At 39.1% G+C, this 15,301-nt stretch overlaps 2 protein-coding genes across 4 annotated transcripts; one reads left to right on the top strand and one right to left on the bottom strand.

The window, feature by feature from the left end:
• The first annotated feature begins 5,610 nt into the window (after positions 1 to 5,610).
• On the top strand, positions 5,611 to 10,005 carry LOC116213324 (putative E3 ubiquitin-protein ligase LIN). 2 transcript variants are annotated; one of them, XM_031548210.1, is made up of 7 exons: positions 5,624 to 6,836; positions 7,123 to 7,276; positions 7,389 to 8,350; positions 8,427 to 8,571; positions 8,699 to 8,950; positions 9,053 to 9,365; positions 9,472 to 10,005. In XM_031548210.1, the coding sequence occupies exons 1-7, from the start codon at positions 5,794 to 5,796 to the stop codon at positions 9,594 to 9,596; spliced, it is 2,994 nt and encodes a 997-aa protein (XP_031404070.1). In that variant the 5' UTR covers positions 5,624 to 5,793; the 3' UTR covers positions 9,597 to 10,005. The 2 variants fall into 2 exon arrangements, 1 of the variants encoding a protein (XP_031404070.1); XR_004158064.1 differs by lacking the exon at positions 9,472 to 10,005 and having other exon boundaries at positions 5,611 to 6,836; positions 8,688 to 8,950; positions 9,053 to 9,075.
• A 186-nt stretch (positions 10,006 to 10,191) lies between these two features.
• Positions 10,192 to 14,737, bottom strand: LOC116213325 (protein argonaute 2). 2 transcript variants are annotated; one of them, XM_031548213.1, is made up of 4 exons: positions 14,142 to 14,737; positions 12,742 to 13,909; positions 10,549 to 12,037; positions 10,192 to 10,419 (listed from the first exon to the last, which is right to left on the bottom strand). In XM_031548213.1, the coding sequence occupies exons 1-3, from the start codon at positions 14,344 to 14,346 to the stop codon at positions 10,576 to 10,578; spliced, it is 2,835 nt and encodes a 944-aa protein (XP_031404073.1). In that variant the 5' UTR covers positions 14,347 to 14,737; the 3' UTR covers positions 10,192 to 10,419; positions 10,549 to 10,575. The 2 variants fall into 2 exon arrangements, with proteins under 2 accessions (XP_031404073.1, XP_031404071.1); XM_031548211.1 differs by having other exon boundaries at positions 10,192 to 12,037.
• Between the last annotated feature and the right edge of the window lie 564 nt (positions 14,738 to 15,301).

The raw sequence follows: 15,301 nt of genomic DNA on the forward strand, positions 1-15,301 counted from the left end.
GAACTACGAGACTACGAGTCCTGACAATCAGTCTGGCCTATGAAATCATCCCAGCATTTGATCGAAGCTTCCTATTTATTCAACAGATGTTGATATAGAAGCAAAAATCCCAGTGTCACAAGCTGTACGTTTGCTGGACGATTTTATAGGTAAGACCGACTCATAGTTCGATATTGCATGGGCGATCAAGCATTAAGAAGTTCGTAAGAAATCAATTATTGCTCTGTAAACTATAAATTGAAGTGATATTACTTCATAATTTTTTTTCTTTTATCTTAATTTTTTTCTAAATTCATAAATCTCGTATGTGACGAAAAATAAATAATTTGAAAAATGTGAAATTTGCTCCCCACTTACCACAATGGTAATTGTTGCACATGGGTTAGCAAGCGATTGCAACTGCTACTTCAACTTTTTACACCCTTGATTTAGTGCCTTTTGAATTTCTTTTGGGAATTAACCATTCCTTTTTAGCGCTCTAATTGAGTACTATCCACAATGGCGTCCCAGCTAATGGCGTCCCCCATTGTGGGGGGAACAGGAGCCGCGTATGATCCCGGCTAGGAAGGACCGGCCTATCCGCGACCCATGCGGCCCCAACTACTACTTTTCCCGTCCATTGGGTTGTTACCGCGTGACAGCGCGGGCCCCCACAGGACTTGCTGTTGCCTGCAGCAAACATATCTTTTAATTGTTTTTTAGGGAATGGAGAATATGGAAATGAGGACTCCCATTGTGGAGGGAGTCTCTATTTTCTTTGGGTCCTATTTCATTCCATTCCATTCCATAATGGGAATGGGGACCAACTATTGGGGATTCTTTAAAACTGCCAAGTCATAAGCAAAATTAGTAGGGACAAGGTCGCATAGGGTTGAGGAGGGCAATCGGGCCCTAAAATTTCTAAAAATTATGATTTTTAAATATTTGCCTATATTGCCCCTTAAAACTTAAAACTATATAATTTTACCCTGAAAAAGTAAAATTTTTAAGATTTTCCCCTATATTGTAGATTTCCCATTTAACCTGTTGAGACCCAAAAAATTGGGTCTTAACCTCGTGTATTCCACATGTGGTTTGTTGATGATGAATCAACGATCTGTGAATCATGAACATCTCAAACCACCTGTAAACGGGGAGATCGGGGGAGTGTCCCGATTTCCCTCTCTGATATTCAAGTCAGTATGAGTTTTATGTGCGACGGAAATGATAAGTGAGGTGTCAATTATGCTCAATTCTAAACATGAATAACATATTTATCAAAGTGTCATGGATAGATTACATTACCACCTTTGGAGATATTTCTCGATTTACCAATCACCATATATTGATAAACTAGGAAGGACATCAGGGATTACTTGACTAATAAATAACCCACTCAATTCAGTCATTAGGCTTCATCTGATAGTCTTGAGCCCGCGTCGCTATTGCTATGCCTAGACTGGCCCTACACTGGCTTCACCAAACTTTATCAAGCTTAGTGGACCATCGTATGGTCTCATGGGCCTAGCTGGGTCAAACTGAAAATCCGATCCCCATATGTTTGAATTTTTTTTTTAGTTTTGCCCCTATATTGCAAAAACTTAAGAAGTAATATATATATATATATATATATAGTCATGAAGCTCGTACACTTCACGAAATAGAAATTGATTTTTTTTCCGCTAATTGATCATATATCACATATGTGTTATAAATCGTTAAAAATAGTGATTTAAAATCAATAATAATATATTATTACATATATAAGATAATGGTGATTTAATTTTACGAATAAGAAAAGAAAATTTTATATAAAAGAAAAGAAATCATTATAAAACTTGAAATCAAATATTGTTAAGATTATGCATAAAAAAATCGAAAAGATAAATTCCAACCATGGCAGGATGAATTTTTATCTTCAACATTGTCAAATTTCATTTTGATGTTACATCATGTCTTGTGTTAATCACATGCATAAAATTGAAGAACACAAAATTTCTACAAAGTTTATGGGTGAGAAAAAGCAGAATACACCATTCACACACGTGCATAAAATTTCACAATTCCAACCATAGTGATATTTGTTAAAGCCGAATCAATATGTGTGTAGCACTTCCATTATTTATAACATATCACACAGAATATAATGTAGCTAACAAATAATATGTATATCTATATCTATAAAAAAAATATCGATTGTTTTTTTAAAAGCAAATATATATAACACATCGTACCTATAAAATACGATTTAATTTAATTTTTGAAAAGTAAATTACATGATTTTATTATTAACTATGTTATATATATATATATATATATATATATAACATCAGCATTCTATGAATAATTTTGCAATATCAGCAATCTATTTTGTTATTTCTTTGAAAAGCTTATAAATCGTTTAATTTCTATGAAGAAATAACGATTACTAAATAAATAATACTTCAAGATCTTTTTGTATGTACGATAAATCTCTATAATTTTTAATTTTAAAAATTAAATAATTCGTTCTTGAAAAGCTTAAAAATCATGAAAATAACTATTGGTCCCACAAATCTATATTATATCTTTAAAAAAAATTTTAAATATAATTTTTTTAAAGAAAGCTAAAAAAATTCAAGAAAATAATGAATGGTCCCACAAAATCTATACCTATATATTTAAAAAAATTTAAAATTATTTTTAAAAAATCAAAAAATGAAGAAAATTTCCTTTAGATATGGAGAGTTCTGAGACCATATGACCTATCCATGTTTATCTTGCTTTCATATATATATATATATATATACTAGTCACGCAAGCTTGCACGGGATAAAAGTGATTTTTTTTCTTTCTGAAAATTAGATTATATATCATATATATGCTTATTAATAATAAAATAAATAAAAATATAGTTATCTATACAAATCGTAATTTACAATTAGTAAAAATATATTACATTAGATATATATGATTGTTGTTGACTATATTTCACCAATAAAGTAAGTAAAAATATATAGTTATTATATATATAAATATATGCTTATATTAATATTATCATCAATTTGATTAGATATTAATTTTATTTAAAAAAATTCATTATTATTAAATATCATGTAGATGATAAAAACTTCTAAAAAGTTATAAAAATATTCAATTTTATCAATTTCTAATAGAAATATTCATTCAACTTTAAAAAATTAAAAAATTATCCTATTTCAGAGATAGTCTCGCAACTATATATTAAAGAAATATATATTAATATTATAAATAACCATATGTTAATATATACTTTTTCTATATTTACATTTATATGATTAGATACTAGATAAACAAAAAATTCAAGATTGTCAAGCATATATAGATGATCAAGTATTATATAGATCATAAAATCTTCTAAAAAATTACTTTTAAATTAATAAATCCAAGATTTTTTAAATAAATATTTTGTAATCAACAATATTTAATGTAAAACTTAGAAAAATATTCTATTTTACTCTATTTTTGTCAAGAAGCATCTTAAATTTTTTTAAAATAGTTTATGTAAAAAAATTATAATAAAAATTTTAAAAAGAGAAAATCAAATTCATTTGAAAGATTAAAACAAACTGTTTTCATTAAAAGATTGGTATAAAAAATCCAATAAAACTTCATTCAAAATCCGAGTGATTCTTAGGTCATTTGGCTGGATCCACTACAGCTTTGTTGTACAATCATATATATATATATATATATATATATATATATATATCATGAAAAAGAAACGTGTATATATGTAAACATATATAGAAACACACAATATATATATATATATGACTTCATACATACATACATATATATATATATATATTTACGAAAGTATACATATGTATGTGCAAACAAATTAACAACAACAACAGTAGTAATAGTAGTAGTAGTAGTATTAACAACAACAACAGTAGTAATAGTAGTAGTAATAATAATAATAATAATAACAATAAACAACTTAAAAATCCGAGAAAATTTCATTCAGAAACTGAACGTTCTGAAGCCTTCTGCCTCGGCCTATCTCATCCTTGCTTTCATATATACTAGTTGTGGAGCCCATGCAACTAGATCCACTAGTTTGAAAAGAAATTACTATGAATAAAAATTTAAAAGAAAATTTGAATCGTTTAACAGAAATATTTTGTCGCCTATAGAATTATATTTTGCCGATTACATCTACATTAATAATTAAATAACATTACTAAATTCGTATTAAAAAAATTTGAAATAAATAATGAAAATAAAAACAAAAATTACATGTATTGTGTGGATGGCACTTTCTATCATAAAAAAAAAAGAAAGATAAAAAATGAAACTCAGCAAGAAACTTTCAAACTTTTTCAAACAGAATTCGAAGAATACATTAGTGGCTGAATGTATCAGGTTGTGCTATTTATATGTTCCACAAAGAATCTATAAAAAAATATAATCTGATTTTTTGATAATTTTGAAGGATTTTACAACAAAATATAATTTGATCACATTACCTTCAATTGGATATCATCTTAGTGTCCAAAAGATCTTTTGATCTTTTTGATTTTTTTAAAATGAAATATTGTAACTGAAAATAATTTGAGAAGACTTTGTTGATAATTTTGTAATAAAAAATAATTTATAATAACCTTTAATGATTGCTCTCCCGCCTAAAAAATAATTTAAAATTTTAAAAACTCAAAAAACCGAAAAAATTTCATTCAGAAACCGACATTCTGGAGAAAATTTTAAATGATCTTACCTCATGATGATGTGGTAAGGAAAAATCAATAAAATTACTTCAATTTACGAAAACTTATCACAATTAATCAAGTGATTAGCACGTATTATTTAGTTTATTGTAATTTAATTTGTGTTTTCTCACGCCACGTGGTGAGGTATGATCACTGAATAATCTTTTGACATTCTAAGACCATATGGCCGGGTCACTTCGTCCTTGCTTTCATATATATATATATATATATATATATATATATAGATAGATTAGTTCATTATTGTCATTATTTTGCCCAATTCAAAGAAAATTTTGCATCCGCCATTGACTATCAAGTCCCCCCTGGAATCATGCGGGACCAAACATCCAAAATGGCTTAACAAAATGGGAAATGCCCCTCCCTTTTTATCAATATGTCCTTGGAAAGGATGGACAATTATTTAGAGGCAGAGCAATAATTTATGTGACAGTAACACTAATTGCAAAAAGGAGGAATAGATATCATATCAGAAAATACGACCGAGTGTGAGGAGACCTTGACGGTAAAATAGCTGAGACCCGATGTGGCAATATGCAATGGGTCAGTACTGAAACTTAGGTTGGCATGTAATTGCGTGTGAAGGTGATGGTACTGGATACTTTTTCAAATGATATGTTGCACAATGTAGCATGTGCAATGGACGTTTTACAAAATACTTTCTTCGGAAAACTATACCGACCATGCCACATATGTATATCCTGAAAGTAATTTGATAGGATAGCGGTTCTACTCGCCCGCCCGTGCTTGTTTGCTTTTGCAACACTTGATAGATCTTGCAAGGCCAACAGCAGAATCAGTTTTATTTTAAGTAAGGCCGGTGGTGTTCTTTCAGTTTGGGTAACTCACAATGCCTGAAGGTATTCTTCTTCAACCGTTAAGACAAAATCCTTGTCTTCATCAGTCCTTTGTCTTTCCTATGCCACATTCTCTGTCTGTCTTCATAGCTGTCCTTTGTTCTCTTCCGGTCTTAAAATAATGTCACTCGCATTAACATTTCACCCCCCAATCTGTCTTCTTCTCCTCCTTTCTATCGCCATTTCGATCCACAGAAGCATCAACAATGTCTTCTCTGCAGCAACTCCTCGCAGAAGACATGTTCGAGGATGCGAAAATCTCGAAACACTGGGTGAAGCTGAAGCAGATGACTGGTTCTAGAGATGAAGCCTCCCTCCCGATATACATCTGCCGCGATGCGCGGAGCGTTTCCGAGCGAAGACAGCCTAGGCCTGGCCGCCGGAGGAGCAGCTCTTGTTCGGAGAGATTGGAGTTGGCTCAGGTCGCGTTGGACAGCACCCCGAGTAGGAGAGATCACAGGCCCCAGGAGGCTGCCGTCGATGAAGTCGCCATAAAGGCGGTGGTCTCGATACTTGGCGGCTACATTGGACAGTACTTGAGGGACCAGGGCTTCCGGGCAACCATCCGTGAGAAGTGTAGTTCCTGCTTGGGGAGGAACAGAACAGAGGAGATTGATCATAAGGGGATATTTGCAAACTTGGAATCGGGCATCGAGAGCATCGAGAACTTAGTTGCGTGTTCAGGCTCAGACCAGGGGGCTGGGAAGGAGTTAAGGATGAATACATTAAGGAATGCCATTAGACTTCTCAACATCGTGGCATCGTTAAACTCTAAGGACTCCGTTAACAGCATGACATGCGGGATCCCCAATTCATATCTCTCGGCGTGTGCGCAGCTCTACTTGTCAGTAGTCTACAAGATCGAGAAGAACAACAGAATCTCCGCTAAGCACTTGCTTCAGGTGTTCATAGACTCGCCGTTCCTCGCACGGGCCCATCTGCTTCCGGACCTCTGGGAGCATCTCTTTCTTCCCCACCTACTCCACATTAAGGTCTGGTACAGCAGGGAAGTGGAGTTCCTTTCTGGTTCCATTAGTCCTAAAAAGGACAAGAGAGCGAAGGAGCTGGGCAGAGTGTACAATAACCAAATGGACGTGGGCACCGCCCATTTCGCTCTCTACTACAAACAGTGGCTCAAGGTCGGGGCTGAGGCCCCTCCGGTTCCTGATGTACCAGTGCCATCAGGGCCCATGTACCGGCGGTCGAGGAGGAAGTCATCCGATTCTTATTCCTCCATCGACAAAAACTTGTAAGTACCAAATGCAATAATATCAGCAACCGCAAATTATACTGTATAACTGCTTCAAAAGACTTACTTCCACACGTGGACCGAATAAAGGTGATAATTGCCAGGTGGAAACTGAATCAAATTTTGGGGGCCAATGAGTCGGTTTGGTGCGACAGTGAAGCCAAACTTCGATACCATATGATATCATTTCACACACCTAATGCTCTGAAAATTGTCATGGATCACCCGAATTCCTTTAAACTGTAATCAATTGTTTGGTTTCCTGGTGTTTTCGGTTATAATTCAGGTACCAGGCTGTTTTCGGTGCTAAGCATGACCGACGAAGGTCAATGGATCCTGAGTTACTAAGAGAGCAAAATTCAAATAGAAAGGGGGAGCTTGAGGGAGACTGGAAAGGATCCACGAATGCAGAAAGCTACAATTACAGCAGTTGTGATCATGTAAGTTTGGAGCCCCACTCATATCATCTAGCAACTTTTCTTTTAGATTTTTCTACCACATTAATCATAGATTTCCACTGGAATCATATTTCTCGAAAAAACAATGCTGCAGAATGGATCAAGCAGTAGATCAAGGAGCGTAAAACATAGTAACCCACAACCTGAACTCTGGCTTGAGACACAGAGATCTAACTACTTTCCGTTCTTCCCCTGTCAAAGCTTGCCCATGGAGTGCTCAGTTAGTGGAAACCTCAGTTCAAGTAATGATCAGATAAGACATGATGAAAGTCATGGTGGCCTCTCCAGCAACCTGGGCCGAGCAATCTTGACTATCTGTTCATCTAATGATCTGACTGAGTGTGAGATCTCTGTCCAAGTGATCGCCAAAGCAAGGCTCAGCTCAAACGGTGACCCTGTAATTGAAGCTTCAGTATCGAGGGCCCCTGTGGTCAAAGGGATGGTCGAGGTCCTGTTTGCTTCGGAAGACGATGCGGTCCTGGAGCTGGCAATATCGTTACTTGCTGAAACTGTTGCAAAGGACAAAACAAATGCCCACATAATACTCAACTCCGACCCACAGCTTGAAGTATTTTTGAGGCTTCTCCAACGAACTAGTGTTTTTTTAAAAGCTGCAGTTCTGTTGTACCTTTTGAAGCCCAGGTCAAAGCAGATGATATCGACAGAATGGATCCCGCTAGTCCTTCGGGTTCTGGAGTTTGGCGATCAATCACAGACCCTTTTCACTGTTCGGTGTGCTCCCCGAGCAGCAGCTCTCTACCTCCTAAACCAACTTCTTTTAGGCTTTGATGAGGACAAGAGCATGGAGAATGCCCTCGAGGTAGTATCCCTAGGGGGCTTGGGATTGTTAATAAGAAGAATCGAGGCAGGAGATTTCCAAGACAGGAGCAATGCTGCTCTGATCACCCTGTGCTGCATTCGTGCTGATGGAAGCTGCCGAAATTACGTAGAGGAGAACTTGAACAGGGCCTCTTTACTAGATCTTATCCAACTCGAGTTCAACACCAATTCTCGAAGCGCTCTAAATCTACTGGCAGAGCTGCTTTGCCTTAACAGGTACAACTACTATTCTTGTCAATTTTGTGGGTGGCAGAGCACAGTTTCTTATTAACGGAAGGACATGTTTCGACAGAACGCGGCAAATAAAGTTATTGGAAGAAATCAAAAGCGGAGCAGGAGTATTGAACATAATGCATATCTTATTAATCCACCTCATGAAAGCGTCACCACAAGAACGCCCGATCATCGCAGTGGTCCTATTGCAGATCGATCTTCTGGTAATTCTCTTTCTTTTTATTCTGTTTGAAGATATGCTCGTTGGTTCTTAAGCTTTTATTAAAATCAGTTTGGCTTCGCAAATTCGGCAAACAACATTATCTATAAGGAGCAGCAGTTATCTTGCAGGGGGATCTTACAAAATGCAGCATATTCAGGGAAGAGGCTGTGGAGGCGATCACTGAAACTCTGGACTGTCGTTACTGCAACGAAAAGGTCCAAGAGAAAGCTGCAAGAGCTCTTTTGATGTTGGCAGGCCATTTCACGAGTAAAGGAGAAGCATCTGCTGAGCAATGGCTTCTCCAACAGTCGGGTTTCCACGAGTATTCAGGGGACGCATTTCACAGCAAAGATCCGGTCCATGAAAACGGCACCCACTTGGTAAGGCCACTTTGTGTAGCCAAGAACGCAGAAAACTGATAGCATCTGCATCAGTTATTCTTTGTTATGCTCGTAGCTTATCTTTCACAATGTGGTATTCAGAGCGAAGGGAAAGAGGAGGAAAGCAAAAGATGGCTCGGAAGAACGGCAACCGTGCTGCTCAGAAGTGGTCACAAGAGGTTTTTGACTGCCCTGTCTTCTTCTATAGACAATGGAATTCCAGTACTTGCTCGGGCTAGCTTAGTCACGCTGTCGTGGTTGAGCGTTTACCTCCCCTGCATGGAAGATAAGGATTTAAAGTCCACAGCATGCTCAATATTCGTCCCACAAATGCTCGAGTCGATAAACTATGACAGAGCACTGGAGGAGAGAGTGTTGGCTTCACTTTCACTGCTCAATCTTGCAAAGAGCTCAGGTACAGCCGGTCCGACTCTAGCAGATTAACTTTACGTGAAATATGACCCATTCATGGAAAATGAAGCAAATCTTCTCAGTACTTCCTGCTTTGTGTTGCTTGACAGGTCTGCTTAATCTCCTATTCGCACTAACCGAAGAGTCGATGAGTCATCTCCGGAACCTTTCCCTGGTGACAAGGACCGCCAGTGAGCTGATTTCTATCATCACAACCGGTTCCAAACGTCAATAGTGCGTTCAGCTGTTGGATTTCTCGCAGTGGGTATGTGCAGATATCCCGGATCTTCCAAGGCTAGGATCAAATCTGCAATACCCAGGTTTTGCCTTATGTAAATCCCTAACACTTTCCATCAATTGTTCCTGAAAACCCTATCCCATTGCACGTTTATCGAGACCTTCCAGAAATAGTTTCTTCTAGACAATAGAGCTACGTAGTGTGTATTCGGTCAGTATCTAGTGCATAACAACCTGATGAATGATCTTGGCCCAATGCTTTCTATCCTCAAATGCGGGGTCCAATTTTCATTCAGCTGGTTTGATGGCGTTAATACTGTCTAAAGTAACTCTGCAGTTTCGACCTGAGGCTGATATTGAGCTGGCCCAGCGATATGAATGTATTTAAGTAAATTGTCGCTCTGTAAGACCGCCCACTTGTTCGACACTATACTTCGATTCTGCTACTTGCTCGAACAACCCAAAATTCAGTTATTTTTCAAATTTTCTATTACATATCCCTTGCAACCTCAAAACATTGGCTCGAGGCATTTTCCCTACCACATCGTACCCACTGGGGGGGGGGGGGGGGGGGGGGGGGGGGGGGGGGGGGGTTGGTTTGTCAATTTCATTTAGGTTCGATCGAAAACTACAACACTAACGTTGTCAGTCTGACCCTCGTAGCGGACCTACACATACATTACTCATATGAGTTCTTGCTAAACCACACTGTAGTCTAAGCCATCCTGCATATCCTACTTCAAAAAACCAACCCGTCGGTGCCCTTCACTTAAAAGACTGCAGCAGATTCCACATTTCCAGAAGGCCTATCAATTCAATCCCTACGAAGACATGAAAAAGAACTCTAGTGAGACTTCTTCCTGATGACGGTTGCAGGTAAAGCTACCAATTGCCTGACCAGACAAAAGTTCAAAGCTTCCTCCGTCATAGAAGAAACAACAGCTACTTGCCTCATTTGATCAAGATATGAGATCTTATCAAACAAAAAACATCACATTCTCCAAGTCACCATGGAGCTTGTACAGGCCATCCTCAAAAGATCCCGCGGATGAGATTGAAGTTGAAGCTCCAGATGAGAACGAGGAAACCGATGCCCTAGATGCCGGGGAACGTTCGTCCATAACTGCTTCGTGGTAGAGCCGCCCCCTGTAGGCTGCCAGGTCGGCATAGTACACTGGTGTGACCAACGAGACAGGCTTTGTGCACCGAGCAAAGGTGAAGCAAAGGTTATAGATAAGCTTCTCCAATGGATCAGAGGCAAAGCCATGCTCATCCCACAGGACGTAATAGTGGGTTGGCTTGCTTGTCCCAATCCCACCATAGTGACTGCACAAATAAAAGTCAAAGTCGAATGGGTGGACGATTGTGGTGTCCACGACTGTGCCAGGAGGAACATTCCCGTTATGACCCCCACCCAAGTCCCTCTCAGGAAAGAGTCGGGTTTGGTGCCGTTTCTGGGCTACAATGAGCGTAATGGAAGGGTTGTAGTTCTTTGTTCTGAAAGCACGCTTGATATCTACCAGTTCCTCATTGAGGACCATATCAAACTGGCTCTCACTCACCCCGTCACGGAACAAAACAATCTTTGCAGGCCTGACTTGGTTCATTCGGGCATAGCTATGTACAAGCTCTAGGCACATTTCACCGAAGTTCACTATCTTCTCCTTCCGATGGTCCTGCGGGCGGACCCTTGCAGCATAGCGATTGGCTGCAGGCCAGTTGATGCTTCCAACAACTGCAGCAATCGAAGGACTCGTCGTGTTGCGGGACCCTGGGTGGTTTACATCGGCTCCAATGAACATGAAATGGGAGCTATCCAGGAGGGGGAAGCGTTCAAAGAGCTCAACATTGCTGCCACCAAGCTTTGCATTGATCTTAAGTGCGAGGTTCGCAAGATACTGGTCATTGCCTCTGTTAGCAAGGTTTGACAAACAACACTGAGTCACTATCCCAACTTCTGTCTCGGAGATCCACTTGAGGTACTTGTACCCGTTATCTTTTCTAGACATCACACAAAGAAGAAACTGTAACCGTCCTACGCCATAGTTATAGACCTCGTGCTCAACTGCCCCAAATATGTCTCTTAGACTTCTGACATTCGAAAGTGCTCTCATCGAGGCCTTTTGAGTGAAAAGGGGCTTCTCCATACGGATCTTGAGTTTTCGGCATCTCTCCACAAGTTCTGGAATAAATTTTTCATGGATCAATTTGTTGCGGTCAAAAGAGCTGAAGTCGAGAATAGCCCACCGCTCGATCGATTTACCCTCAGCAACAGAATTATTGACAAGATTCCAGTGACACTTCCCAGGGTCAACCTGTATCCTTATCGGGTTGCCGCCGCGGTCCCCCAGTTTCAGGCCTGGTGGTTCAATGACACGTCCTACCACTTTTGTCATGTTCATGTCAACTTCGATCCCAAAATTTTTACTGACTTCTCCACTGCCACAGGAAGTAAGGACAAACTTAGAAAATAAGCTACATAAGAAAATTAAGACTATTCTGCTTAATCAAAATCGCATTCCAGCATTCTTTCTATCACAACATTAAGTTCTAATGCTTGTTATATCACAATATGTCCCAGGGAATATAGTTATAAACACACACTTGCATATCAACATATTATCTTCTTATGACTACTCGAAGACATTTATGTCATATCTAATGCAGTCAAATTCGAGTCTGAGATCAACACGTAGAATCGTAAGTTTCTATGAAGGATGCATGCAGTGTTTCAGAAATAATTATATACATGTTTTTATGAATAATAACCTCATTTTAGGTAAAACTGAGGATTGACTTATGTTCCTACTAATATCCTACAAAACAAATCCAACATTTTCTTCTTATTATAATTTCTAAAAGTTGATTTTGCTTAGTTCTCCAATTTTTGAGCTGCAAGCTAAAAAACTAATCAATTTCCTTAAATAGGGATGAAAATAATAAAAAATTAATTGAACTTTGACTCGGTAGACTCAAGTTTCTACTGATTTTACTGAATAATACACGAGTCTATCAAATTTCAGCGCCATGAAAAGTAAAAATGTAAAATCGTAAGTTTTTAAGAGTCAGAATCGAGTTTCTGACAACATCTTACATCATAACATTTATAACAGGAAAATGAGCCATCATTAGATTTTACATACCCGCACGGTCCATCATCTGCACGAACCATCTCGTGTATTCGCATCTGCCGATCTCTAGGGCTAACCAAGGACATTTGTTTCAGCATGCGTCCCGCTTCCCAGTCCAACTGCTCCTTCGGATATCTCTGACCCTCGACCAATACGCAGAACTCCATCGGGACATAATTCTTCTTACTGCCCTTGCCCAGATCCAAGCATGGAATATCCAGATACCTAATCTCTTTGCCATACTTCCTCCAAAAATAATCAACGAGGTAGATTTCCCTTGTTGGACCCCGATGATCCGACCCTTCCTCGGGGAAGTATAAATTCCGCGTGGTCTTATCTGTTAGCTTCGCAACTATATACTTCTGCTTTGTCTGCCGGTGAGTTACTGTGACCTTTAAACCCTTTAACGCCTGCTCAGCTTCATATCTAAACTTTCCAAAGTTACTTACATTAAAACCGTGGACATGTTCTCTCAGAAAATCCAAAACTGCCATCTTTTTCCGAAAAGCCAAGACAGAGTAATCTAGCGACAAGGCCACGCCTTGAGAGGTGGGCTTAAGGCTGTGTTGAAACCCTCTAAATGCAGCAATCCCATGACCGAGATCATCCCCTCTCCTAGACTCTAAGGGATAAAAATTCCGGCCAAAGGAGATCATCCTCCTAGCTGGGTTTTCCTTCATCACTAAATCCATCCCCTGCATTATCTCTCGAGGAATTTGCAACAGCTTCCCCGCTAAGTAGTCCTTCAACTTAGCCAGCTTGAGTTCATTCACACACGTTATACTGACAACATAAGACCTTTCCTTCTCTCCTTCCCCTTCCATTAGCTTCACCGTGAACTGCCCGGTGGGCAGCGGAACTGCACTGAAGATGTTCTTCTCACCATCATAGGCCGTCATCGAGAGGGGAAATTCCCTAGGATTCTCCATAAAGAGCTTATTCCTGATCATGGAAAGATTCGATTTTGATATTCGAGCTGCAGACCGACTGTCCTCCGAGGGCAAGTCCTGTCTGATACTAACATCATAGTGAAGGATCGTCTTCTGAGGGTTGAATCGAATCGGGAAATGATTCACGACAAGCCTAACATGTCCAACAGCAAGCACGCCGCCTTTATCGGGGCGTTTGGCAGGGAAGATCTTGTCAACAGTTCCCATTCCATGGCTGGGAGTTTGAACATCTGCAGGGGAGTTAATGCTTGTCTCAGCATTCATCATAAAATTTCAAAAAAAAAAAAACAACAACAGAAGAAAAAAAATGCTTGTCTCGCCAAAACACAAACACCGTATGGGCAAGACAACATTGATGAACCAAGAAGTCTAAATCATAGCCTTCCACAATGCAATGTCAAATTGAAGAACAATCCCGGAGTTTTCGTTAAACCCTAGAGCACAGAGCAAGGAAAGCCATACCTCCAATGGACACTCGAGACAGCTCTGTCACAATCTCGTCAACAGGAGGAGGAGGAGGACGAGATGGGGAAGGACGAGGAGGAAGGGTAGGAGCGGCTGGCCTCCAACGCCTGTTTGGGTCTCGGTCGCCGTCGCTAACCGGGCCACGGCCTCGGCCTCTGTGGCCGTAGCCCCTGCCACGGTGGCTGCCCCTGCTACTGTCCATGAAAGCGAAAGTGGGTTGCTATGCTTGGCACTGAAGGGAGCAGGGAATGAACGAACGGGTCAAGGAGAAGGGTCAGGAGAAGGGGGAGAAGATGAACGCAGGAGTGAAGTCGGTGTGAGGGAAGGCAGGCAAAGTATAAGGAGGGGGGAGGTGACAGAAAGAAATGACAGGTGACGACGGTGGGAGGCCACCATTGATGAGGTCAAGCGAGTAGGCTTAGGAAATGCAGGAAGTCTCCGGTGGAAACGAGGAGGTAAGAATGAGGAAGCGTCCTGGGTAAGGAAAGATTAGTAAAAAAATGGGGTCGTCATGGGTGGATGGTACGGAGGAATCGATGCAGCGGGAGGGGAGTGGGGACAGGGAGAAAGGAGAAATGGAAGAAAGTGATCTGCTGTCGGGTCTGGTCGTGGAGGAAATATCTCTGCAATGCATGACCCAACCGAAACAGTTTCTTTTTTTCTTTTCTTTTCTTTTCTTTTTTTGCCTTTTTGCCTGGTATTGAAAGTATTTTGACCTCCATTAATTCAGTTCAAGGTCGATTAATTCACTAAAAAATAAAGATTTTATAACGTAAATATTCTTCATGCATAAAATTCGAACTCGAGATTCTGTTTAAAGGGAATCGGCGTGAAACTGTTTGAACCAAATTCAAGTTGATAACTAAAATGGAAATTGATTTTAGATTATGTGATAGACGACAAAAAGAAAGGGCGCATCCAAAGTGAAAATAGCAAACAACGAAACATGATTATCTCTTCACGATGTTTACTTAGCTAATTATTATTTCTAGAACATTCATTGATTTTTATGATAAAATGCTAAACAAAAGGATAAAAAGTTATAATTAAATTTAAATTAAAAAAATATTTCTGTCATTACGCTTCACTCATAGTCATTTTTTCACAAAATATAATATGATTCACAAAACAGAAGAGTTATTTTGTTATTTATACAT

Source organism: Punica granatum, chromosome 7 (genome assembly GCF_007655135.1).
Source record: "Punica granatum isolate Tunisia-2019 chromosome 7, ASM765513v2, whole genome shotgun sequence".
In the NCBI taxonomy this organism is placed as follows: Eukaryota; Viridiplantae; Streptophyta; class Magnoliopsida; order Myrtales; family Lythraceae; genus Punica; species Punica granatum.

Bases quoted from the DNA above. Each gene is read 5' to 3' on its own strand.
- LOC116213325 (XM_031548213.1), bottom strand. From the start codon at position 14,346: ATGGACAGTAGCAGGGGCAGCCACCGTGGCAGGGGCTACGGCCACAGA. The intron at 13,910-14,141 runs GTATGGCTTTCC...ACTCCCCTGCAG, and splicing joins GTCTCGAGTGTCCATTGGAG to ATGTTCAAACTCCCAGCCAT. The intron at 12,038-12,741 runs GTATGTAAAATC...TTCCTGTGGCAG, and splicing joins GCAGATGATGGACCGTGCGG to TGGAGAAGTCAGTAAAAATT.
- LOC116213324 (XM_031548210.1), top strand. From the start codon at position 5,794: ATGTCTTCTCTGCAGCAACTCCTCGCAGAAGACATGTTCGAGGATGCG. The intron at 8,351-8,426 runs GTACAACTACTA...ATGTTTCGACAG, and splicing joins GAGCTGCTTTGCCTTAACAG to AACGCGGCAAATAAAGTTAT. The intron at 8,951-9,052 runs GTAAGGCCACTT...TGTGGTATTCAG, and splicing joins ATGAAAACGGCACCCACTTG to AGCGAAGGGAAAGAGGAGGA.